The sequence below is a fragment of the Lynx canadensis genome, chromosome D2 (genome assembly GCF_007474595.2).
Source record: "Lynx canadensis isolate LIC74 chromosome D2, mLynCan4.pri.v2, whole genome shotgun sequence".
Lineage (NCBI taxonomy): Eukaryota > Metazoa > Chordata > Mammalia > Carnivora > Felidae > Lynx > Lynx canadensis.
The window spans coordinates 56,044,348-56,067,948 of NC_044313.2; the positions used below are offsets into that span (position 1 = coordinate 56,044,348).

The following is a 23,601-nucleotide window of genomic DNA, read 5'->3' on the forward strand; positions in this document are numbered from 1 at the left end:
GGAGACGGGGCCGAGTTCCGAGAAGGCAGCGTGAGCCCCTGTTCCCGTAAAAGCAAGGCATTCGGGGGGGGGTACAACAAACTCAAGGGATGAACCCCACGGTGTCACACGTGGTCTGGGGCCTGCGGCTATCTGTTCCTGTCACGTACACGGTTGGAAGATGAACTCTTGAGAACAGTCCCCCACTTACCCAGCTGTCTTCACCTCAGACCAGTGTGATTTTGGCCCCCAGAAGTTGCCCTGTGAGTCACTCGACCCATGGAAACCTCACCTCACCCTGACCTCAGGTAGGACAAAGGATGAAGAAGACCCCAAGCCTCTGGCCCCACCCACATCTCCCTCCCCCTCGGCCCACCCCTCACCCTGTGGCTTCGACCTCAGGCCAAGGCTGGGGAGGGGCTGGGGACCGGTGTGGCCACCGGTTCGCCTCACAAAAGGGGGGAACAGGAAACCGTCTCCTGGAGTAGTGTTTGGGGTTCAGAGCCTGGGGCCGGGCTGGAATGCAGGTGTGGCTAGGAAGTGGGCCAGGGGGTTTATTTCGCGCCCCCCTGTTTGGGGAGGAGGGAATGGTCACCCTTGCTCAGGGCCAGGCACGGTTCTAAGAACTTCACGCATAGTAACCCCCTGTTGTTCACAACCCATAGGGTCTGCATTACAAGGATCTCCCTTTCTAGCTGAGGCACAGAGAGGCCAAAGTGGCTTGCCAGGCCACACAGCGAGAGCATAACTGAGCTGGCCCAGGTCCAGGCCGTGGGCTCCTAAGCCTCGGTGGCGAGCTCCTACCCTGTACCCCCCCTTACGTGTCTTATGTGATGCCGTAGATCAGAAGCAGGGGAATGGGCCCTGCCGGCCTGCTCAGCAACCCAGAGCTGAAGCTCAAAGTCCTTGTGTTAGCGCCACACCAAGCCTCACCTGTTTGCCCAGGCCCCCCACACCCCGGGCAACTCCACTTGTTGGATGAGACACTGGCCGTCGCGGCTTCATTTCCTGAGGGTTGTCAGAAAGGCCGGATGAGGAGATGAGCACAAGGTGGGTGCTGGTGGGAGGGGAGAGCAGAGGGGACCCGTGACCACAGCTGGAGGGGCGGGGCAGGAAGTAGAAGTGATGTGAACGGTGGCTTGGGTGATGAGCTGTGTGGTGAGCCTCCCCGGGGGCTGACACCACCATTTCAGGAGCCTCTCGTCGGGGAGACAGTGTCTGTGGGGGAGCGTCTCAACACAGGACTCCAGGTAGGGAGGCAGGTGGGTGGCAGGGAGGCTGGGAGCCCCCGGATGGGGATGGAGGGGCGCGGGAGTGAGGCCACTCTGTCCGGGGAGGAGCCTGATGGAGCAGGAAGTGCCGGGACCCGCGAGACTGTGCTCTGTCACTGACTCGCCGAGCGTCCTCACGCCCACTCTGGGCCTCAGTTTCCTCATATAGGAAACGGAGAGGTTACAAGGCATCGTCCGTAAGGCCCCGTCCAATGTTGACGGGGAGAGCCGCTCAGAAAGCTGGAATGAGGCTCCCTGGGAGAGAATACGAGGAGGACCGGGATGGAGACGGAGCTCCGTGGATTAAGGTTACGAACCGTACGGGCCTCCTAAGTGGGATGTCCCGAGGGCCTTTGAAAGATTGCCCTTCTCCCATTTATCTCTCTGGGGCCGGAACCCCACCACCCCAGTGACTCCTGTGGGTGAGTCCCCATGTTTCAGAGGAGCTGGGGTCCCTGGCAGGTGCCGGAAGGGACAGGCCTCTGAGGCGTCCAGTTTGGATAGGGGTAGGGCCTGGAGACCCCGGATTACAAACAGGTCCACCTCAAAACAGGGAAGAAGCTTCTAGCTTATGGTTGTCTGATAGGAGGCAACACATAGGTAGCTCGCATACACTGCCTGAGTGCCACAGGGCAAGGCGATGCCAAAGGACGTGTGGACGCCAGGAGATCTGGAGAGGGGACTTGCCGGGCCTCCCCACACAGGATGCGAGGGCATAGGCACATCCGAATTCAGGCTGCCGCTCTCCCATGAAGCTCGAGAGTGGACCGCAAAGGGAAGGTGGGGAGAATAAGGGCAGTGCGTTTTTTCTTATCCAATCCCATTAAGGGCCTTGTGGGAGAGAGACAGACAGACAGACAGAGAGTGGGAGAGGTGGGGCGGGAAAAGCATGCTTGTTCTGGGGCCCACATGACACTTCTCCAGAATCCAGGCTTCTTTAGGGTCCCAGGTCCCTCCCCAAGTTTCCTATATCTACTCTCTGTCCCCTCCTCTGCGTGCAGAGCCCCGTCCCCACAAGCAGCATCTGTGGTCCTGGGGACAAAGCCATCAATCTGGATCCCCCGTTAGGCCTTAAATAATGAAACCCTAGCAAGGGGCTCCTCCTGGCTGTGTGACCTCGGGCGCGTCACTTCCCATCCTGGGCCCATCCGTACACGTGGGGGATGGGCCAGGTCTGCAAAGGTCATCGCGGCTCGGACACTCAGTCACTCCGGAGATAGCGCGTTCCTTCTCCATCCCATACAGCCTGACAGTTCACCCTCCGTACCTCTGCCCACAGCTTCCCGAAGCCCAGACGCCCCGTCTCCACAGCTCCATGGGTGCCTGTGTGCTCCTGCCGGGCCTCCTCCTCCTGCTGCTGCCCCGCCCCGCCCCAGCCCCCTGCCACACGGCCGCCCGCTCCGAGTGCCGCCGCAACCGTCCGTTTGTGCCCGGCTCAATGCTGGCTGGGGAGGGCGTGGACGTGACCAGTCTCAGGCGCTCGGGCTCCTTCCCGGTGGACACAGAGAGCTTCCTGCGGCCCGACGGCACCTGCACTCTCTGCCACAACGTCCTGAAGCGGGGCGCCCTTCAGCGCCTCCCTCTGGCACTGACTGATTGGCGCGCCCAGGGCTCAGGCTGCCAGCGCCAAGTGGTCAGGGCCAAGGCCAGTTCCACCGAGGCCGTGGCCAGGGAAGCAGCCAGCAACATCCGCAACGACTGGCGGGTGGGGCTGGACGTGTCTCCCAAACCCAGCGCCAACGTGCATGTGACCGTGGCTGGCTCGCACTCCCACATGGCCAACTTCGCGGCCCAGAAGACCTTCCACGACCAGTACAGCTTCAGCACTGACTTGGTGGAGTGTCGCTTCTACAGGTGAGAGCCGCGGGGGGTGGGGGCTGGGGGGTGGTGAGAAGGGGCTTGGGAAAAGGTGTGGGAAACTCAGAGTGGTCTGGGAGCCCTGGAATGATGGCGGGGGGAACTCGGCGGGGGAACCTGCACACTGGCTGGTACGGTGCCCTCGGGCCTCCTCCCCGGTGACCCTGAACAGGAAGAGCCCCGGGAGAGAACAGGCGGAGAAGAAGCAAGCAAGGCCATGCTAAGACGTCCAACACGGTGCCATTCAGATCTACTGAGTCCCCTCTGTCCTGTGGGCAGGAGACCTGGCAGGAGACTTCCCCCCGCCGGGCCTCATTCGCACGTTCAGCCACAATTCGTGGCTGTCATGTGTCGGGCTCTGTGCTGGGAAAATGGGCCACGGCACCAAACAGCAGCGGTCACAACCCCAGCCCTCAGGGACGTAGGTCCCACACCCCAGAAATGCATGGTCTCCGTGGAGGACCCGAGCCAACCACCCTGGTTCCTCTCACAGTGAGACAGGGTGCCATCTTTCCGTGTGGCCAGAGCAGTCAGGCACCCAATCCAGGGGACAGATGGACAAAGGCCGCAGGACTAGTTTCCAAAGCTAGAGGGTCATCATCGGTGCAGCATCGTCACTTTTATAACCAGAAAATAAAAAGGAAAGAAGAAAACCTTATTTTGGAAAGGACACGCAGAAATACCTATACAGCATACCTAGGTTACCAAGGGACAACAGACAGGATGGGCTTCCCCGCCAGCTCACTGGTTCAGAGCTCGGGCTTGGAGCCAGGCCGCCCGGGTTCCAGCTCTCTTTCTACCAGTTCCACGTGACCTTGGGCAACCTTGAGGGATGGCCGAGGGGGAAACTAACCACCGCTGGCCATCTGATGTTTCTCTCTCCCTTTAGCTCTCACCTGGTACACTCTCCCCCACTCCACCCCAATTTCCAGAGGGTCGTCAGAGACCTGCCCCCCGACTTCAACAGCTCCACCGAGGCCGACTACCTCCGGCTCATCTCCAACTACGGCACCCACTTCATCCGGTCCATGGAGCTGGGCGGCCGGATCTCGGCCCTCACCGCCCTGCGCACCTGTGAGCTGGCCCTGGACGGGCTCGGGGCCAAAGAGGTAGAGGACTGCCTGGCCGTCGAGGCCCAGGTCAGCATAAGTGGCCGTGCCGACTCTTCATCGGAATTCAAGGCCTGTGAGGAGAAGAAGAAGCACCACAAGATAACCACCTCCTTCCACCAGGCCTATCGGGAGCGCTTTTCCGAAATAGTTGGTGGCCACCACACCTCCGTAAGTGACCTGCTGTTTGGGGACCAGGCCGGGCCCGAGCAGTTCTCAGCCTGGGTGGCCTCGCTGCTGGACAGACCCAGCCTGGTTGACTACACCCTGGAGCCTCTGCATGTGCTCCTGGAGAGCCAGGACCCGCGGCGGGAGGCCCTGCGACAGGCCGTGAGCAAGTACGTGATGGACAGGGCCCGCTGGAAGGACTGTAGCAGGCCTTGCCCCCTGGGGCAGAAGAAGAGCCCCCACAACCCATGCCAGTGTGTCTGCCACGGCTCAGCGGTCACCAACCAGGACTGCTGTCCCCGGCAGAGGGGCCTGGCCCACTTGGAGGTCATGAACTTCCAGGCGTCAGGCCTGTGGGGAGACTATTTCACTAGGACGGACGCCTACCTGAAGGTCTTCTTTGGAGGCCAGGAGCTGAGAGTGAGCACAGTGTGGAACGATAACAACCCCAAGTGGATGACGCGGCTGGACTTCGGGGACGTGATCCTGTCCACGGGGGGGCCCCTGAGGGTGCAGGTCTGGGACCAAGACCACGGCTGGGACGATGACCTCCTCGGCACCTGTGACCAGAACCCACAGTCTGGCTTGCACGAGGTGAGGTGTGGCCTGTCCCACGGTCACCTGAGATTCTCCTACCATGCCAAGTGCTTGCCTCACCTGAAGGGGGCCACCTGCCTGGAGTATGCCCCCCACGGGCTTCTGGGGGAGCTTCCCGGAAACCGGAGTGGGCCGGTGTGGTGAGAAGAGCCAGCCTCGAGAGGACACGTGGGCCTGGCCTGAAGGGGTTCTCACAGACGGAGCCAGGACCGATGCTCATATACCCATTAGATGGAAAACTGAGGCTTACGTCCCCCCCCCCCCCACCCGCTGTCCCCCAGTGAAGTGGCTGAATTCACAGGCCGGCCCTGAGACTGCTGTCCAAACTGCCTTAGCCTCCTATCTTCTCGAGCCCTGGAAATGAGCCGGCGCCAGGCCACCGCTTAGGCCAGGAGCTGGCTAGGAGACTCTTCCTCCCAGGCTACGTGGTATCGCACGGCTTCCTTTTGCAGCCCTTGCTGGCGGCCGAGTCCTTCGTCGAGTCGGGTCTGACCCTGCCCGCCCCAGCTGCTCTCCTTGGTCTGTCGTCTTTACGCGCCAAGCTTTGCCCCTCCGGCAAATCAAGGGCCGTCTGGACCTGCCTCATGCGTGCACAGCCTGACAGAGGACTAAGAAACATGACGTGACGTTGACCACGACGGTGACGGTTGTGGCAGAGGGGAGGATGGGGCCCGAACGTGGCCCTGGAGACCAACTTCCACATCAGCAATCCTCTAGGACAGGCGGCTCGCCCTGGGGCAGGTTTCCACTTTGGTTGGAAATGGGGGGGGAACCCAAAGAGTTTGCTTCCCTCGTAACTCTTAATTCAAGAAACAGCAGCACAAGCTCAGTGATCAGAGGCAACAGACACTCAGGTCCCGGCCGGGAGGCATCAGGAAATGGCGAGGACCAGGTGGAGCTGAAGAGCAAATGCTTTATCTAGAGGGGGCCGGAGGCTGTGTGCCCGCCAAGCATCCCTGTGCAGGAACGTGAGTCCGGGCCTGGCAGGTCCTCCAGTTTCTGAAAGCAACCAGAAACCCCAACTTCACTTCTTTGATTGTTGGCAATGCATCTCCCTTTGTAAAAATAAACCCAGGGGCACCCGCGTGGCTCAGTCGGTTGAGCGTCCGACTTCGGCTCAGGTCATGATCTCGCGGTCCGTGAGTTCGAGCCCCGCGTCGGGCTCTGCGCCGACAGCTCGGAGCCTGGAGCCTGCTTCGGGTTCTGTGTCTCCCTCTCTCTCTGCTCCTCCCCCGCTCGTGCTCTGTCTCTCTCTCTCTCTCTGTCTCCTTCAAAAATAAAGAAGCAATAAAAATAAAAATAAACCTACAGGGCCAAACATGGCCCAAGCCAAAGAGAACGTGTGTGTGGGCCATGATTGACCCAGAGCCGTCGGTTTGAAAACTGTAATTTCAACAGAACCCATTGGAAAGGCGGAGGGCTCTCTCTCGCCTGTCGCACAGTTCGAGGGGAGAAGGCGGTGGTTCCAACAAGGTGGTGGCCGAGGCTTCCTGGCCTTGGCGTCCGGTAAGCCCCAGAGTCTCCGGTTGCACCGTCGAATGAAGTGGTCTTTGTTTCGGGCGCCTGGGACACAGGCCTTATAGAACACGGGCCCTCGGGGGTGGGTGGCAAGATCCCTGCCTCCCAGAATTAGCAGGATTTGGCTGTGCGGGGCGGCTGTCAGAGGGGCTCAGATTTGCTGGCACGGCCTCCTGACTCTCTTTGAAACTCCCTACAAATGAGCCCTTTGAGGTTTGGGTGGACCTGTACTCTCAAAAGCTCAGCAGTGACATCACTCTCACCCTGGATCCCCGAGTAGGGCAGGAGGGACTGGCTGGTTCTGAAAGCCTGGTGGAAGCCAACATTTTTACACCTTTCCGTTCACAGCCACACACACAAACAAGAGCACCAGAAAAATCTTGAAACGTCATGCTGGCTGCCGTACTAATTGAAAATAAACACGGGTGTGGGCCGTACCCCTTGGGGAGAGCCGGGGCAGGGCAGGCCCGGCCCAGGGGACAGCCCCAACCAAAGAGGGGAGACTTGTTTACGTGCCCACATGAGCACTGACCTCCAGCAATCCCTTTGTTCCCTGGGCCTGGGTTTCCCCAAAAGGACACTCTTCATTTGACTCCCATCTTAGGATGCTTTGGCAGGGGGCCACGAGCCTTTCTAGAAGGTCGGTGCCACATAAAGGGTACTGAGAGGTTATCTTGCTAACCCTCCTGGTTTTGCACATAGGGAAGCTGAGACCCAGAGGGAGGGACGGAACCGTGGTTACGGAAGTTCCTGGCAGAGCCGGGGCTCTGAGTCCCGGGCACGCACAGCTTTGGAGAGACTGGTGAAAAGGTGTGGGATGACCAAGGACGAGGAACGGCCCGATGTTGTTGGGGGGCAGCTCTGGTACCCTCAGCCCTAATTCAAGACCCACTATGACATTGTTCACCTCTACCCCCACGCAGACAATGGGAGACTGTCACACCTGAGGCCACTTGTTCGTTCCGGAGATTCTGTGCCGTGCCAGATAGCTTCCGTTTGTCCTTCTGAGGTTCTGTCCCCACGCCGTCACCCTGCTCTGGCCTGGGACGCCGATCTGTCTGCACTGTCTGTCAGTGGGCAGGAGATGCGGGCACGGAGAATGCGTTTGCTCCCCTCCCCCGTGAGGTGGCCATGGGCTAGCCGGGTCACTCCTCCTCCCCAGGAGGCCTCTGCCTGCCCCCTCTTTCTGGGTTCCAGCAACCGCACCATCTCTCATCCTTCAGACCTCCACCGGACTAATCCTGAGTTGTCACACTAGGCTTGTGCTTCTCCACAGCTCCCCACACCTTTATAAACGGGCCCTTTATGAACAGACCTTCCGGAAATTATTATAATTTGAATTTGCCATCGGCTTCTGCTATGGTCTAAATGTTTGTGTCCCCTCAACTATGCTGAAATCATAGTCCCTGAGGTGATTGGGGGGGGGGGCTTTGGGAGGGAACATAAGTGGAAATAGAGCCCCTACCAAAGAAGCCCCAAGATCCCAGGCCCTTCTACCGTCTGAGGGCACATGAGAACGTGCTCTCTACAAACAGAAAACGGGCCCAACCGAATCCGCCAGCACCTTGAGCTGAGACTTCCAGACTCCGGAACCGTGAGATGTAGATTTCTCCTGTTTGTAAGCCACCCGGTCTGTGGGATTTGATCGCAGAGAAGAGAAGCGAGCCACTCCCACTCCCTGCGGCTGAAAATGCCTGATTCTTGCTTCCCCATCGTCCTCTGCAGCTAGGAAAGGACACGTAACGGGACTTGTGGGATGCACCCGCCCCCCGTGTGGGGTCCTGGCAGAAGCAGAAGTGAGCCTAGGATTTGCAACCAGGTGATTTATGTGACAGACAAATCTCAGGAAGCCTGGCTGGGGTCGGGGGGGGAGGGCGGCCCACATTCAGCAAGTGGCCAATGAACACACACCTCAGGGTCATCCCAGCTCGGGGTGGAGGGAGGTGGACATCAGGACACCATCTCCCATCGGTCATTGGTTAGAGCTAAATTCCTTTTCTACTAATTTCACCCAGACCCAGCATCTCTTTTTGGCCAATAAAAACCCTGGTTGATGACACGGCATCCTGTCTTCTCCCCTGGCTACTCCAACCCCCCCATCCCCTTTCCCAGCCTCCCGCCCGCCCCATTCTGCTGGCCCAGCCTTAGAAGCACTGCTCAATTGTCCCCAGCACCTCCCTCCCCCTTCCCAAGGGCATGGAGCACCGAAGGGCTGGGACCGTCCACAGGCCCCATCGTTTCACGGATGGTTATACACAGGGTTACGGAGCACCGTCTGGAAATCGGGTCCCGTCCACCAGCCACGCACAGCGTCTGGCCTCTTCCGGCCTGTCTGATGGGGGAGACAGATGTGGACATGAAGGACGGTACGGGGAGCAGGCTGGCATCCAGCTGGGGGGGGCTCAGCTGCATTGCCTCTCTCATGCCCCCTCTTAGGCCTCGGTGATCTCTCCTAAGACCGGAGGCTGGCACTGAGCACGGCCCAGTTTTTGCTTGTTGTTTTTTTTTTAAACGATTCCTTTACAGCACTTCATCTCCCTGCAGACACCTGCGTGGTCCCTGAGGTGTGGCCCTGCTGCCCTGGAGGCTGAGTCAGGGTCTGGCGTGTGTGAGCCCACGGGGACCTGCTGGAGAACAGGCAGTGGGGGGGGGGGGGGGGGGGGGGGGGGGGGGGGGGGGGGGGGGAGGGCCCTGGGCGAGGTGCAGGGCCCTTGCAGTTCTGAGAGGCTGCACATCCTCTCCCCAGTGTTGATCCCACCACGTCTGCCACCAAGACCGGGCATTTCCTCACGCTGACCTTTGTCCCCTGGTACTCATCACCACAGCCTCTCCGGGACAGCAACATCTCCTGGACGTGTCTTCCTGCAGCCTCTTCACTGATCGCTGGGCTCCTGTCCGCTCCTCGGGGCCACCCCCCCCCCCACCCACCCACAGCCGCCCTGGAGCGGGCACCCAGCCCACGTTCCCGTGGCCCACGGCTCTGCCGGAGGGCCTGTGCGGGGCCCACTGCACCTGCCCCCTGGAGAAGCCAGAGGTGCTCGGGGCCCGTGTCCAAGCACCACCCATCCCAGAACAGCTTTCACCCAACGGCCGATGGGAAGCAGGTGGCGTATAAATGGTCCAGCTCCCTCGCGGCCGGCGGGGGGACATGTTCTACGCCGACTCCCAGGGTTCCCCAGCAGGGTTAAGCTGCCATGGCCACAGCGGTGACTTGCCTCACCACCTATGGCTGGCCTCCTTCCCGGTCTCAATTCCTCCTTCTCCTACTGGGTATTTTCTGGAATCGCCTCTCCATATAAACTACCTGCCTGGGAATCCCTGTCTCAAGGTGTGCCTCTGGAGAAACCAGCTGAGACACACATCTGATTACATCATCGCTTTGCTTAAAACTCTTCATGGGGGACCTGGGTGGCTCAGTCGGTTGAGCGTCCGTCAGGCTCTTGGGCTCGGCTCAGGTCATGATCTCACAGGTTTGTGAGTTCGAGCCCCACATCGGGCTTTGTGCTGATGGTGCAGAGCCTGCTTGGGATTCTGTCTCCCTCTCTCTCTGTCCCTCCCCTGCTCTCGCTCTCTCCCTCTCACTCAAAAATAAATAAATAAACTTAAAAAAATCTAAAAAGAAAATATCTTTAAAACTCTTCACTCGCTCTTTGTGGGGCCCAGACTCGCTAACAAGTCCCACATGCTGACCTCGCTCTCAACTCTGCCCTCGCCCTGTATCACTGAGCTTACTGCTTCCTCTCCTGGCCATGCTCTCTCTAGCCCTTCCCACATGCTGCCTCCTCTTTCTGGAACTCGTCTCTACCCTAGGTCCTTCTCAGCCTTCAGGGTTCAGTTTCAAAGGTAGTTTCTGGTACATCTGGAGGGCTCAGTCGGTTAAGCATACAACTTTGGCTCAGGTCAGGATCTCACGGTTCGTGAGTTTGAGCCCGCCATCGAGCTCCACAGTGACGGTGCAGAGCCTGCTGGGATTTTCCCTCTCTTTCTCTGTCTCTCTCTGCCCCTTCCATGCTTTCTCTCTCAAAAATAAATTAACTAAAAAAAAAAAAAAAAAAAAAAAAAAAAAAAGGTAGTTTCATCCAGGAAGCCTTCCCTGGCTTCCAGGTCTAGGTCACGGCCCACTGTAAGGGCAACGGCCATTTCTATCTTAGTCACAGTTGAATCAACCCATCCAGCACCTGGCGTAAGTTTGATGCCTGGAAAATACTGGATGGATGATCAGCGGCATAAATGAACGAATAAGCAAATGAAACCCGCCAGTCTTCCCGCCTATGCTTGAACTCTCCCAGAGGCAGGAGGCTCATCACCTCTAGAGGTAGCTGCTCTACACTGTGAGCTGTCACATCACACATGTATCACCTCCAGTCTTAGTAGCGGATCAGGGTTTCTGGATGTCTAAAGCCTCTGTCCGCGGCTCGGTCGGGCAGAAGAACCAACCCCTAGGCTGGTTCCAGTGCCGGCAGTGGCTGCCCTTACCCTTCCCTCTGTGAGGCTGCCATGAAAGGATCACACACCGCCCGGTGGCCCAGCCGCCCCCTCTCTGATAGTGACAACACAAACGAGAGCCTGGAAGTAAGTTGATGGGTAGCCCTTCCCTGTACGCACCCAGGCCTCTCACTTCTCAGCAGCCCCAGGCACACCTGAGCCGGCTCCGGCCGGGTAGTTCTTTCTCCGGGCACAGCTGGTGCCCACTCGGCCGAGGCAGGTTGTGACCCCAGAAGGGGAGACCCGCCCCTTTAACCTGCTCGTGGGATCCCTCTCCACGCCCCCCCTGCCACCCTGCTGCCTGATGAGGCCTTTTCCAGCTGAGGTTGCCACAGCCACACACAGGCAGGGGCCAGACCGGGCACCTGCCTGGCTTGGCACCGTTCGGGATTGGGAGAGTGGGCCTGGTGAGCTGAGAGTCTCACGGGGTGGGTGGGATTAGCGTCACACACAAAGAGAGATCAACCCCCATTACGGACAGGACCCCCGAGAGCAGCCAAGCCAGGCCACAAAATGAAATGATCTCAGCCACGCATTGACCCCAGGCTAGCCAGAAACCTGTCACATGAACCTTGAATTTGAGCCGAGCCTGAGCCCCAACCTCAATCCCTTCTCTGTAGTACACCGTGATCACACAAACCGCCCCCCTCCAGATCCCGGGGCCCCCGGCTGTAAAACAGGGGCCAGAACACTGGTTTCTGCAGCACTTTCCAGATTGGATGGAGGCGGGGGGGGGGGGGTGGCGCTGGCCCCGGCCCTCGGTGGGCATGGCCAGGTGGGCCCAACACCCCGAATGCCCCTGGGCACACCCCTTGAGCACCACCTTCCCCATGCTTGGAAGAAGCCCTGCCTGGCCTGCCTTCCTCTTTCCAGAGACCCAGCCGGCCGGCCCCAGAACGGCTGCTGTTATTTTGCGGGCTGCACTGGAATCTGTTTCCTGCGGGGCTCCCACTGCACATCTGGGCTCACAGTTAATCTGCACAACAGCTGGTTCCCAGCTTCCTCTTAAAAGGGCAGTGACGTCAGCTCGCTGGCAGGACACCGGCTTTGCCCCTGGGAAGCCCAAACTCCCCGTGGGACTCAACCATCCCGCAACGAGGCTGACCTCCCCCCCTCTCCTCCCCGAGATCATCTTTGTCCCCCTTTCATCCCATCCACATTCGCAGGAATCAGCACCTCTAGGACTGGGGACCTTTGCCCAAGGTCCTGCCACTCACTGGCAGAGAAGGTGACCCAGCAGGGGCATCGTGGCCATCCACGCCTATGCTTCTCCCACAGCAATGGGGGGGACTTCACGTGATTTTGTTTTGTAGAGCCACCTTCCAGGATGGGGTAACTGAGACCTCCCTGCCTTTCCTTGCCTCTTCGCTTCCATTCTTTTTCCCTCACCAACACCACAAATGAAACGCTAATAAGTAACGTTCTTGAGCGCTTACTGTGGGGTTTTAAGGAGCAGACACATATTAGTGAGTTAATCTGTCCAGCAACCCGTGAGGTGGACGCACGAATCCCCATCTTAGAAACGACGGATCCCAGAGAGCCCAGGGCCTTCCCCTCACCCTGTTCCACACCTGCTCCACTTGCGCCATGGTCTGACTCCCGAAAGGTCGAGAGTGTGTTCAGAACAGTCTCAACAAGCATCTTCATGCGTCACAGGGGCCGAAGAGGACCCACTTTCAGGGGCTGCTCTCGGGGGATGCACCTCTGTATGCCACTCGCTTGTTTAAAATGTCATAAAATAGGGGCGCCTGGGTGGCTCAGTCGGTTAAGCATCCGACTTCAGCTCAGGTCATGATCTGACGGTCCGTGAGTTCGAGCCCCGCGTCGGGCTCTGGGCTGATGGCTCGGAGCCTGGAGCCTGCTTCCAATTCTGTGTCTCCCTCTCTCTCTCTGCCCCTCCCCCGTTCATGCTCTGTCTCTCTCTGTCCTAAAAATAAATAAACGTTAAAAAAAATTTTTTTAAAAAGTCATAAAATATATATAGCATCGTATTCACCACTTTTTCTTAATGTTTATTTTTGAGAGAGAGAGCATGAATGGGAGAGAGGCAGAAAGAGAGGGGGCACAGGGAATCCGAAGCAGCCTCCGGTGCTCAGAGCAGAGAGCCCGATGACAGGGCTCGAACCCACGAACCATGAAATCGTGACCTGAGCCAAAGCTGAACGCTCAACCGAGCCACCCAGGCTCCCCATGATATCTGTCACTTTAGTCATTTGTAAGTGCACCGTTCGGTGGCGTTAACCCGCAACACCCGCGTTAACCTTACACCCGCAACGTCGTGTGAGCCTCCCCTCGACTTATGCTTGGACCTTTTTCATCATCTCCAACAGAAACTCTGTACCCATCAAACCATAACTCCCCCTCCTCCAGCCTCCTGTAACGCCTACCCTATCCCGTGTCTCAGATCTGCCTACTTTAGGAACCTCACATGAATGGGATCGTACTGTGTCTGTCTTCTGTGTCTGGCTCCTGTCGCTAAGCAGAATGTTCCCAAGACCCGTCCACCTTAGAGCACGTGTCAGGACTTCATTCCTTTTATGGCCGGATAATATTCCATAGTACGTATGCATCACGTTGTTCATCCAGTCTTCTGTCCCTGGGCACTTGGGTCGTTTCCACTATCGCGAATAACGCTGCTACGAACATCGGGGCGCAAGTATCTGTTTTGAGTCCCTGCTTTCGCTACTTTTGATACATGCCGAGGGGCAGAAATGCCAGGTCACGTGGTTGTTCCACGTTTAACTTTTTGACAACCCACCAGGCTGTTTCCATAGCCTGCCACTAGCCCCTTAGCTAGCCTCTGCCTTGACCTTGCTGTGTTCAAACCAGAACTCGAACACAGATCCAGCTCGGCTGGCCAGCCCCAGGGAGGCCATCCTTACACTCATGGCAGGGCCATGGCAACGCCAAGCATTCCCAGGTGCCAAGAGCCCAGCCCTGCCCACCACTCCGCCTTCCCCCTGCGGAGCGCTGGGCCCCGCCTGGCAGGGGCAGGGGCACAAAGCTGAACGGGCGGGCACCTGTTCCTGGGCTGCGGGATTCTCTTGCCTAGCATGCTAAGACTTTCTGTCTTATCCTAACAGGCTCCAGAGCCCTATCACAGGCGGGGGGCATATCGCAGGTGCTCAATAAACACTGGTGAGTGAATGAATGAATGAATGTTGATGTCTATTTCTGCCCCTAAAGAGCCAGGGGCAGGTGAGGGAGCAAGGCTCCTGACAAAGCAGGCAAGGAATGCTGAGGCTGGGCTGTGAGTTCCTCCTCCTCACCTTCTGGGGCTCCCCCTGGAGACAGACAGGCCCCCCGTCCCACTGCCCCACGGAGGCATGGGGAGCCGATGTATTTGGAGAAAGGGACTTCCCGCCAGAGCCGGCCGAGGTGCCTCTGGCCTCAGGCATAGGTGCGTAAGAGGCACCAGCTCATAATAAACGTCAAGGCGAGGATGGCATTCTGGGTGGGGGGGGGGGTTGCTTTTGCCTTTATCTGCCATTTCTTAGATGCCTGCTATGGGACAGGCCCTGTGCAAATATGCATTGTTTCATTTCACTTTCCCAAGAGCCCCACTTCACAGATGAGGAAACTGAGGCTAAGGAAGGTGTTATGACTTGTCCAGTGTTCCTCGTTGCCCAGTGCCGGGAAAGGTGGGATTCGAACCAGGGACTGTGCTGCCAATGGTCCAGAGTACATGTCCTGCTCCTGCCCCTAGCGTCCCCTCCCTGTCTGTCTTCCCTCGGCATCGACCCCTCGGCTACCGCAGACCCGAAGCGGTGCCCACCGCCCTAAATTTCGCCTTTCCTTCCAGCCAGAGCAGAGGGCTCATCGGGGGTTCCCCTCTCCCTCCGGCTCCTCACTCCCTCTGCCCTGGTCCACCTGGCAATGCTAGGTTCTCAGCCTACCCTGGCCGCCCCCTCTGCTCTCCTTGGCATTTGGGAATGATTCCCACAGGCTGCGTATGGCTCTCCGGGGGCCAGAACGAGGGGCATACGTGGTTCCCCTCCCTGGGGCACTCATTGAGCCATACCCTCAGCTCCCTTGGCCGTCCTCTGGAGCAGAAGAGGGTAAGGAAGGCTGGATTGGGAATTCTAGGGAGACTGAAGGAAAAGCAGGGAGCGTGCATGGGCCGAGCCTCTCTCTGAGTGGGGCATCGTCCTGGGCATGTTGACCCCACTCTCTTCCTTCCCACAGGCTGTCCCTCCCCCTCCCAGGAGACTCCCTGCCTCGCTGGAGGCAGCTCAAGGGAGGGGGCCCGGGGGACAGGACTCCAGCCCGGCAAGAGCCCCCCCCTTCCCACCCCTGACAGAGCAAGCTGGGCAGAGGAGAAGCAGAAAAGCCTGTGTTTAACTGGAGCCGGCAGTCTAAACATCAACATCTGTTCGTGATTTCGAAAACAAAACAAAACTACGGTCTGCAGAACCAGTTCCCAGGGCAGATGAGATGGCAGGGAATTCCATCACTTTGTTAAGAACCCAAACTGCTTTCAAGTCCTTTGGAAACCATTTAAACTGTACAGATGTGCTTATGAAGCAAACTGTGCAAATTAGCTTATAAACTATGAGTGAGTCCTGTGACTCTTGCCTGGTACTCAAGGCAGGTGCTGCAGGGGCCCCAGCCAGGTCATACAGTAGCTTATTCTCAACTATCATTGTAGCATATCTGAAAATAATATTAGGGATTTCCTTGCGAAGGCTCAGTGATATAGACATTCTGGTCGTTTCTTCCCTAATTATGTCTCCCTCGACTATTTCTAAAACGTATTTGTTTATTGTCTTTGTCGTATCAACAAAACTGGGCAAAAGGGCCCTTCTTCGTACCATGGGGGTTGAACAGCATTCCCGAAGCCCTCCCAGAACAGACACGTGGGTGGGCTGCTACGTCCTTACTTGCTAAGTGACCTTGAGCGACCAGCTTCTCCTCCAAGTGCCCGGTTACCCTGACACGCTAGCAGCTAAATCAGTGTTTCAGATCACATGCGTGCTTCCGTGGGACCTAATGCGGGAGCACCTGCAGACACACTGCGTGCAGCAGCATCGCAAAGGGGTCCCGCTCATGCGCCGATGCCTGTCCTGCCTCCGATTGTGCAGACAGTTGGGGAATCCTGCCAGAGCTCAGAGAGGGCATCAAGGGTCAGGGGAGCATTATCTCCATTTAGAAAACGGGAAACTGAGGTTGGAACGGTTGAAGCCATTGTCAGGCACGTATCGGCTGCCCAACAGCACCTGTTGGCTCAGGAATCACTCCTGGAGACATAAGGACCCAGGTCCACAGCTCACTGCTCTCAGGAGACCCGCTCCTGGTGGGGGAGCCAACTTTCCTTCTCAGAGAACCTTCCCTGGAAAAATCTCTGTATGAAGCCAGGTCCTCCTGCCTGTCCTCAGCCAAGGAGAGAAGGGGCCTGGGGAGGGGGCGGAGAGAACACCAGCCAGTGCACTGACGCTGACCTGCTAGCATCCAAGGCGGGAGGGACAAGGGCCTGTCTGGAATGCAGTAGCCTAGTGCGGAAGGGAGGGAGGGACGCAGGCAACCAGGAGGGAGTGGGGTCCTCGTGCATGGCCCCCACATATGCGCTCTCGTGGCCTCCACGGCCCCCCTCCCCCACCAGGGTCTCCCTTCCAAAGGGGTTGGGGACAGCAAGTTGTTCCAGCCGCTCAGGGCCTCTCCCAAAACCCTTGAGGGAAAATTGAGCCCAACGGACAAGCACGTGACCTCCCTTTGTGAAACTCATAAACACACCCGTGTTCATCCCGACCTGGAAAGCCCAGGAAACACCACCCGGGAACCCCACAGGGCGCATGCCCCGCCAGCTCCAGCAGGTGCCTTTCGGGAGAAATGTCTGCAGCTTCCAGGACACAGGCTCTAAGCAGCTGCCTCTCTGTGCAGAAGGTGCAGAGGGAGCTTTCCAAAGGCAGAGCCATACTGCCACTTTCCGTCAAGGACAAAAGAGCACAAGGGACCAGGAGGACAGTGTGTTACAGCCCCTTTATCTACTTCAAGGCCTGTCACTACCCCCCTCCCAAGAATTTGTCCTTGATTTGGTTGGGAGGGGGGGTGGTTAAAATGTCCTTTTATGATATGGGAGTGTTGTGATAGTGGTTAGTTTCTTTTTAATGGGCTTACTTTGCAGAATTTTACATCCTCATATTCTTTTGAGAATTCTATATGCCTCTGAGGTAAGAAAAAAAGTTGGGGAACCACTGGAGAGAACACAAAATGGAGCCCCCCCCCCCACTTTTTGGGTTTCACCGTTTTTGTGTTTGAGAGCCTGATGTCACCTCTGGATCCTCTCCCAAGAAAACGGTATAAACACACTTTTACACGCAGCTTCAAGCCTCTGAAGCCCTGGAACTCTCCGTGAAGAAAGCAGGAAGGCTCCTTAAGCGAGGGTCTGGATAGGCACCCACAGACTCAGGGAGGTTCTTAGGAAAGGCAGTTTCTTTGGGTCTCCAGGCTCTGGGTTAGTAATTGGCATCAATCTAAATGCTCTGGTGGATCTAGAAAGGAAGGGGAAAGAAAGAGCACCAGGCAGGGAGTCGGTGTGCTGGCTTTGCCCTTGACTCCCTGCGTCACCTTGGCCGAGGGATTGCCCTTCAAGTCTCCGATCTCCCAACTGCTCAGTGAAGAGGTCAACTGAGGGGAAGTGCAAGGTCCCTCAGGGACCATATTCCAGAAGCAAAGGAGTTTCTAGTAGGGAGTTCCAATAGCAAGAAAATATTACTTCCTTGGGCTGTCCTGGAGCTACCGGAGGGGTGACGTCCACGCGGGGCTTGGAAGAAAGCTGTGCTGGTTATTTTCTGTTCCTCTCTCCCCCCCCACTCCCCATCTCTGGAGGCTGACCCCACAGACCATGTTGCTGGGACCTTTGCCAGTCAAAGGGACGCACTGATAGGTGAGCAGATGGGAGAAGAGAGAAGTTGGGCCTTTACCCCACCCCCACAGGCCCTGTGCTCAGTGGAGTTGCTCTAGCCGTGGTTGCTCCCCACCCCCCCAACTTAGCTCCTGTTGGATGGTCCCCAGGGCCCCCTGAGGATGTCTGTAGCAGGTTTGGGTGTTGCTGCGCTGCCCCTCGCCCCACTCAGGTCCAGGGCCGGTTACCACATGCCCCCAAATAGTTCCTGGGTGCCTCCCCACTCCTAGCTGGTCCCCTTAACCCTGCCCACATCCCTGTGTATGGTCCTTGCATTCAATCCTCATCACAATCCAAGCTAAGGCCGCCATTCATTCTCCGCCCGGGCCCTAAATGCCACAGCGTCAGGCACATGGTATATACTATTTGTAATTAAATATTAAAATTAAGGATACGCCCCGATTTCCCTTTATCCAAAGTCCTTAAATATCATAAAAAGTGTATCTCTTGGAAAATTCTATGCCAGTGCTAGGGTAAGAAGAGGTCAGAAATTTCTACTCATCCCTGAAAGACAGAAGGCCGATGGGATGGGATGGGATGGGATGGGATGGGATGGGATGGGATGGGATGGGATGGGGAGATGGCAGCCGGAACCTGGGCAAGATACAAAGTGCCTAAATCTGACTGCACCATAACGTACAGCTTCCCTGTGACAAAGTACCCTCTAGAATGGCTACAAGCCCCAGGGAGCCTGGGTGACTCTGCGGGTTGAGCCTCCGACTCTTGATTTTGGCTCAGGTCATGATCCCAGGGTGGTGGGATCGAGCCCCACGTCAGGCTGTGTGCTGAGTGTGGAGCCTGCTTAAGATACTCTCTCTCCCCCCTGCCCCTCTCCCCCACTCACATTCTCTCTCTCTCTCAAATAAAAAATACTAAAAATAAAAGAGGTAGAAAGCTAGATTTTTAAAAATTTCAAAAATAAATAATGGCAAGCCCAGACCGACTGGGTAAAAGAATTTGTTGTATATCTATCTACCTATCTATCCAGGAATTAAACAGATTATACTAAACATTTATGCATATTTTTTCATATTAATTTAAGAAAGACAACCTGGTACGAAAATAAACACATAAGAGAATAAACCCAAAGGGCTGATAAACATGTGAAAAGATGTTCCATCTCACTAGTAATTGAAAAAGTCGTTTTAAGATAAAAATAAGACTGTTTTTTTTCCTTATCCAATTGGCAAAAGTTAAAAAAGGTCGGTGACCTCAAATGTCAGAGTGGAAAGGGGGAAGCGGGTGCCGTCATGAGCCGTTGGGTGTTTAATTCAGCCCAGAAGATGGCCTCATTTAGTTCAAAGACAGAATGACAGTTACTTTGAGATAGCGTAGACATGCTGTCACCTAGGCCTTGTGCATGGGTGACGTGAGCAGAGGGTAGGAAAAGGAAAGAATAAGCTAAGGGGGGTACGAGATGACACTTACAAGGCCCATGTCTTAGAAAATCTGTCACCATGACTCACAGGAAATAAGCCTTCTTGTGGGTGTTGAGGGGAACCTCTTGAAAGTACGTGGGGGTTTGAACAGCATAAAGTCCGAGAACCACAAGACCTTAAGGGAGGGCTTTCAAAGAAATCATTCTGTCCCCCTCAACCCCTCCACCACCCAACCGAAGAGAGCTAGGGCACCCTTCCAGAAGGATTCCAATCACTGACCATGTCAAAGGGGATGCCAGTACCAAAGAAGATTCTGGTATTGCTGGCTCCAACACCCACCTGTGAAATAAGCAAGGGCCTGGAATCAGATGCCCTCCGGCCTCCGTATCCCGATCCACAAAATGCGGGTCATACCACCACCTTGTGGTATTGTTGGAGCGCTGAATGGGATGATGACCGTCAACAAAGCCAACTACAATGCCTGACAAAGTAAGTACTCTCCTACAGGACAGAATAAAATAAGCAAAGGTTATTGATCTGAGGACGGACTGGCTGCAGTGTAGACGGAGGCCACAGCAGAACGGAGAGGACGTTCCCTCTAAGGGAACGTGTGTGTCTGATGATATTTGAAAGCTAGAAATAATGCAGCATATATGGGAAATGAAGGGTCACCATCTTTACAAATCAAGAAGAAAGAGACCGACACCGCAAAGGAAAAGTCAGCGAAAGACACGGACCATTCGGAAAAGAGAACGTAAGTGTCCAATATCCATGAACTACAGTTCACGCGTACTATCAATTTAAAAGGAATATAAAATTAAACCAGTATGAGATGCTGTATTTTGAGCTACCAAACTGGCGAGAACTTTTAAAAAATGCAACGGGAAGTGCTGACGAGAGCAGGAACAGTAGGCTCGTCACCTGCTCCTTGGGAATGCAGGTAGGACATTTCCAGGGGACACACTGGAGGGGGCGTATCCAAAAACTTTGAAATGGGCAGCCCTCTTATTTAGAAAATAACCAGAAGTTTGCACCGCCCTATGCAGATTTAGGGGTACCAACTTCTTTCTCCTCCACCCCTCTACCCTCAAAGACTGAGCCATGATTTCCCGGCCCCCGTCAACAGGACCCGTGGCTCCTCACGTGAGACGGGAGAGCAGTACAGAGACAGACAATGGAGTCCGGCTGGAAATGGAACAGATGAAGTTGGAGACAGGTAGTCATTTTTCCAGAGCCAAGAGAAAGCTGACTGTCACCAGAAAGAGGGGACAAAGCAGTTGCTCTCGCGGGGAGGGGGGGGGCGCCAAGACAAAAGTGAGGGTGCGTCATCAGGTCCTCAGAGTGACAGACGCCAAGAAGGGATGAGATGTAGGAGAGATTTATTGGGGAACTCCCTGTGAAGGATAAAGGGGGAGGGGAAGAAGACAGGGAGGGCCTTCGGATGGGCCCACGATGCGGGTCTGACAGTTGTGAAAGGAGAATGGGAAGGAAGGGCCCCACGCGGCCGTGTGGCCTGAGGCGCTCTTGGGCAGAGCATCGGGAAGAGCCCTGGGAAGGCTGCCAGTTGGAGAAGCACCACAATGGGCAGAAGGTGCCCAGCTCTAGAGGCCCCTGGAGCTTCTTGACCCAACCCTGCTTGGTCCCGGGCCACCCAAAGGCAGGGAAACTTTCTAGAAGCCGGGTGGTCTGCCCTAATCCAAGTGAGCAAATGTACAGAAACGCTGTCCACTAGCTCAGCCAGGGATCCCCCAGGGCTGGCCTCGTCCAGGACACCCCCACGTCAGCCCTTCCCAAGGCCTCTCCCTGGCCTGCACCCACCACCCCTCCCACCAGGCTGCCCCACACCCGCTCTGGTCATTTAGAAGTCAGCATGGCTTTCCCAGAGAACAGCTGCATGGGACACTGAGGAGTGCCTTTGTCCCCTCGTCCCGGCTCCTCTAGGAGGGAAGGAGACCCAGACGGAGAGCTGGAGGCTGCCACCGGCCCCTGACTCCCTGGCATTACCTGCCTCCTGGCTCCAGCGTCCCTGACTTTTAAGGAGCCTCCTGTGTCCACATCACTTCTTTGGTGGCATCTCAGCCGGGCTCCTTTGTTCTGGGTCTCGTACCCTGCATTAACTTTGATCTCACCCTCCAAATAAGCATCCCATTCACAGTTGAGGAAATGGAGACTCAGAGACACAAGGTGGTCCACAATCCAACTGCCGGGGTATGGATGCCCAAACCGCTCCTGCTGCCTGAGCAGAGAAAGGGGTGTGTCTCATGGTATTCAGGGGCCAAAGAGGCGGGGAATGCCACAGCCAGGGACAGTGCAGCCAGGAGAAAGGCCCAACCAGCATGGGCCGCTCTAGGGACACGCGTGTCTTCTAGAGCCAGAGGGTGGGAGAGGGAGTGGGGGCTGGGGGAACAAAGACACTGCTCGAATTTTCACAACTAGCAGCTGATCACGCTTTACCTAGGTGAGTAAAAAATGAACCGCCTTGGGGCGCCTGGGTGGCTCAGTCGGTTAAGCGTCGGACTCTCGACCTCAGCTCAGGTCATCACCTCACGGTTTGTGAGATCGAGCCCCACGTCGGGCTCTGTGCTGACAACACAAAGCCTGCTTGGGATTCACTCTCTTCCTGTCTCTCTGCCCCTCCCTCGCTCGTGCTCTTTCCCTCTCTCTCAAAAATACACATTAAAAAAAAAAAAAGGCAAACAGCCTTTTGTGAGGTAAAACCAATATAAAGATATGACAGTGCTGATTCTGCAGAAGCAGCTGGGGGTCCCCTACTGGACACGGCAGGGAAGACCTGTCAGCAACTTCTGGGCGGGCACTCCATTTTTCCAGTTCATCCTAAACTGGTTCTTGGGATGAGGAGGGAAACCAAAGGCCCTCTGGGGGCCCCTCTTGCACAGAATATGGCCCATTCCTAGTGTCTGCTCAAGGCCGCGAGGGTAAACAGGGTCAGGAGGAGCTCAGATCACTGGTGCCGTGGGGTCCTGGGATGAGGTGGCTTGACTCCAGGCATAGTATGCCCCCAGGCTCCACGACCTCAGTTGTTTCCTCATTCTAGAAGCTCTGTCAGAAGAGAGCGGTGGAAGTCCGGGCCCCAGGCTGAACTCTGACCTCGTACTCCACCTCACAGCTCCTGTCTACCAGCACCCCGTGCCACACCCGTTCTCGCCACACCCAGTGCACATGACTCGTTCACTCTCTTCCCTGAAATGCCACAGGCTCCGGAAGGCGGCCTGTCCCTGTCCACACACCAATTCGTACCTGTCGAATCACCGCCCACAGCCCACTTTCAGGTATCTCCAAATTACACACCCACCCTTATGTATGGAAGCCCGCGTGTGCTCATCGGCCCCCACAGGTACACCCCCAAGCCAGGCAGGGTCCCACCTAAGGCCGTCTGGTCTGGGCACAGGGACAAACTGGTGTGGCAGGCCCCCCGGAAGCCCCAGAAGCCTTTGGGAAAGAACACAGTGCAAGGGTGGGGGAGCCAGGCCCTCAGGGGGCAGTGGGAGGACAGGGTACCCGGGGGGACACTCCCGTGAACACCATCCACTCCTGCGTCTCCCCCCACCCAGACCCTCCCCCACCAGGCACGCGCGTGCGCGCGCGCACACACACACACACACACACACACACACACACACACACACTGGTGTGTATGTCTCCACACTCACGTTCAGAAGCCACATGGCGCATCCTTGGACTCTGCTGTGCGGGGAGGTAACCCCAGGAGGCCTTCCCTCCCAGGCTGGGAAGATCACCTACTCCAGCACACGGGGCTCTGGGTTCCATCCTGACCACCCCCCAGCTGACCTCAGAACTAGAACCCAGAGGTCTTTCATTCCCCTAACCCTGGGAGAGCGTGGGGAAAAAGCCTGGGGTCTGCTCTCTGCCTCACTCTCCTCACTGCCTCTTCACACATTAATCAATGCAATTGTGTCTGAGCATTTGGGGGCCTGAAGGGGCCAAGGAAAGCCTGCGGGGGTGAGAGGAGGGAGTAGAGGCTGAGGTCCACCCTCCATCATAACCCTTGAGATTCCATTTTGCTCCATGTCTCTGAACACAACAGTCCTTCACATCTGAGTATGAATTAGCCTATTATGCTGCTGGACAGTCCTGGGCATCCTGAGTGAGACGGTAACGCATGAAGAATGTGAAGGAAGGAAAGGGATGTCAGGAAAAACTTACCTTCTCCAAGAATTGGGAGCACTAAGGGCTGGTGCTTTCAACTCACCTTGCCCACCCACCACAGCTGTATCACGTCTGTAACATCTGCCCCACACTACAGACATCAGCAGGCGGGGCACATTTCACATTTAGCCATTTTTTTAATGCTCAAA

The 23,601-nt window shown here is 56.6% G+C and overlaps 1 protein-coding gene and 1 long non-coding RNA gene across 3 annotated transcripts; one reads left to right on the plus strand and one right to left on the minus strand.

Annotated features, from left to right (window-relative positions):
• Positions 1-1,103: 1,103 nt before the first annotated feature.
• Positions 1,104-6,132, plus strand: PRF1 (perforin 1). Of its 2 annotated transcripts, none has more exons than XM_030334508.2 (3): positions 1,104-1,229; positions 2,530-3,104; positions 3,997-6,132. In XM_030334508.2, the coding sequence occupies exons 2-3, from the start codon at positions 2,566-2,568 to the stop codon at positions 5,123-5,125; spliced, it is 1,668 nt and encodes a 555-aa protein (XP_030190368.1). In that variant the 5' UTR covers positions 1,104-1,229; positions 2,530-2,565; the 3' UTR covers positions 5,126-6,132. The 2 variants fall into 2 exon arrangements, with proteins under 2 accessions (XP_030190368.1, XP_030190367.1); XM_030334507.1 differs by lacking the exon at positions 1,104-1,229 and adding an exon at positions 1,403-1,558.
• A 10,936-nt stretch (positions 6,133-17,068) lies between these two features.
• On the minus strand, positions 17,069-23,585 carry LOC115527623. The gene is made up of 3 exons (XR_003972979.1): positions 23,496-23,585; positions 19,604-19,765; positions 17,069-17,472 (listed from the first exon to the last, which is right to left on the minus strand). It is a non-coding gene; the product is annotated as an uncharacterized LOC115527623 (long non-coding RNA).
• Between the last annotated feature and the right edge of the window lie 16 nt (positions 23,586-23,601).

Coding starts and splice junctions, on each gene's coding strand:
- PRF1 (XM_030334507.1), top strand. CDS start 1,463: ATGTTGACGGGGAGAGCCGCTCAGAAAGCTGGAATGAGGCTCCCTGGG. Junction 1,559..2,529: donor ACGGAGCTCCGTGGATTAAG/GTTACGAACCGT, acceptor CTCTGCCCACAG/CTTCCCGAAGCCCAGACGCC. Junction 3,105..3,996: donor GTGGAGTGTCGCTTCTACAG/GTGAGAGCCGCG, acceptor CTCTCCCTTTAG/CTCTCACCTGGTACACTCTC.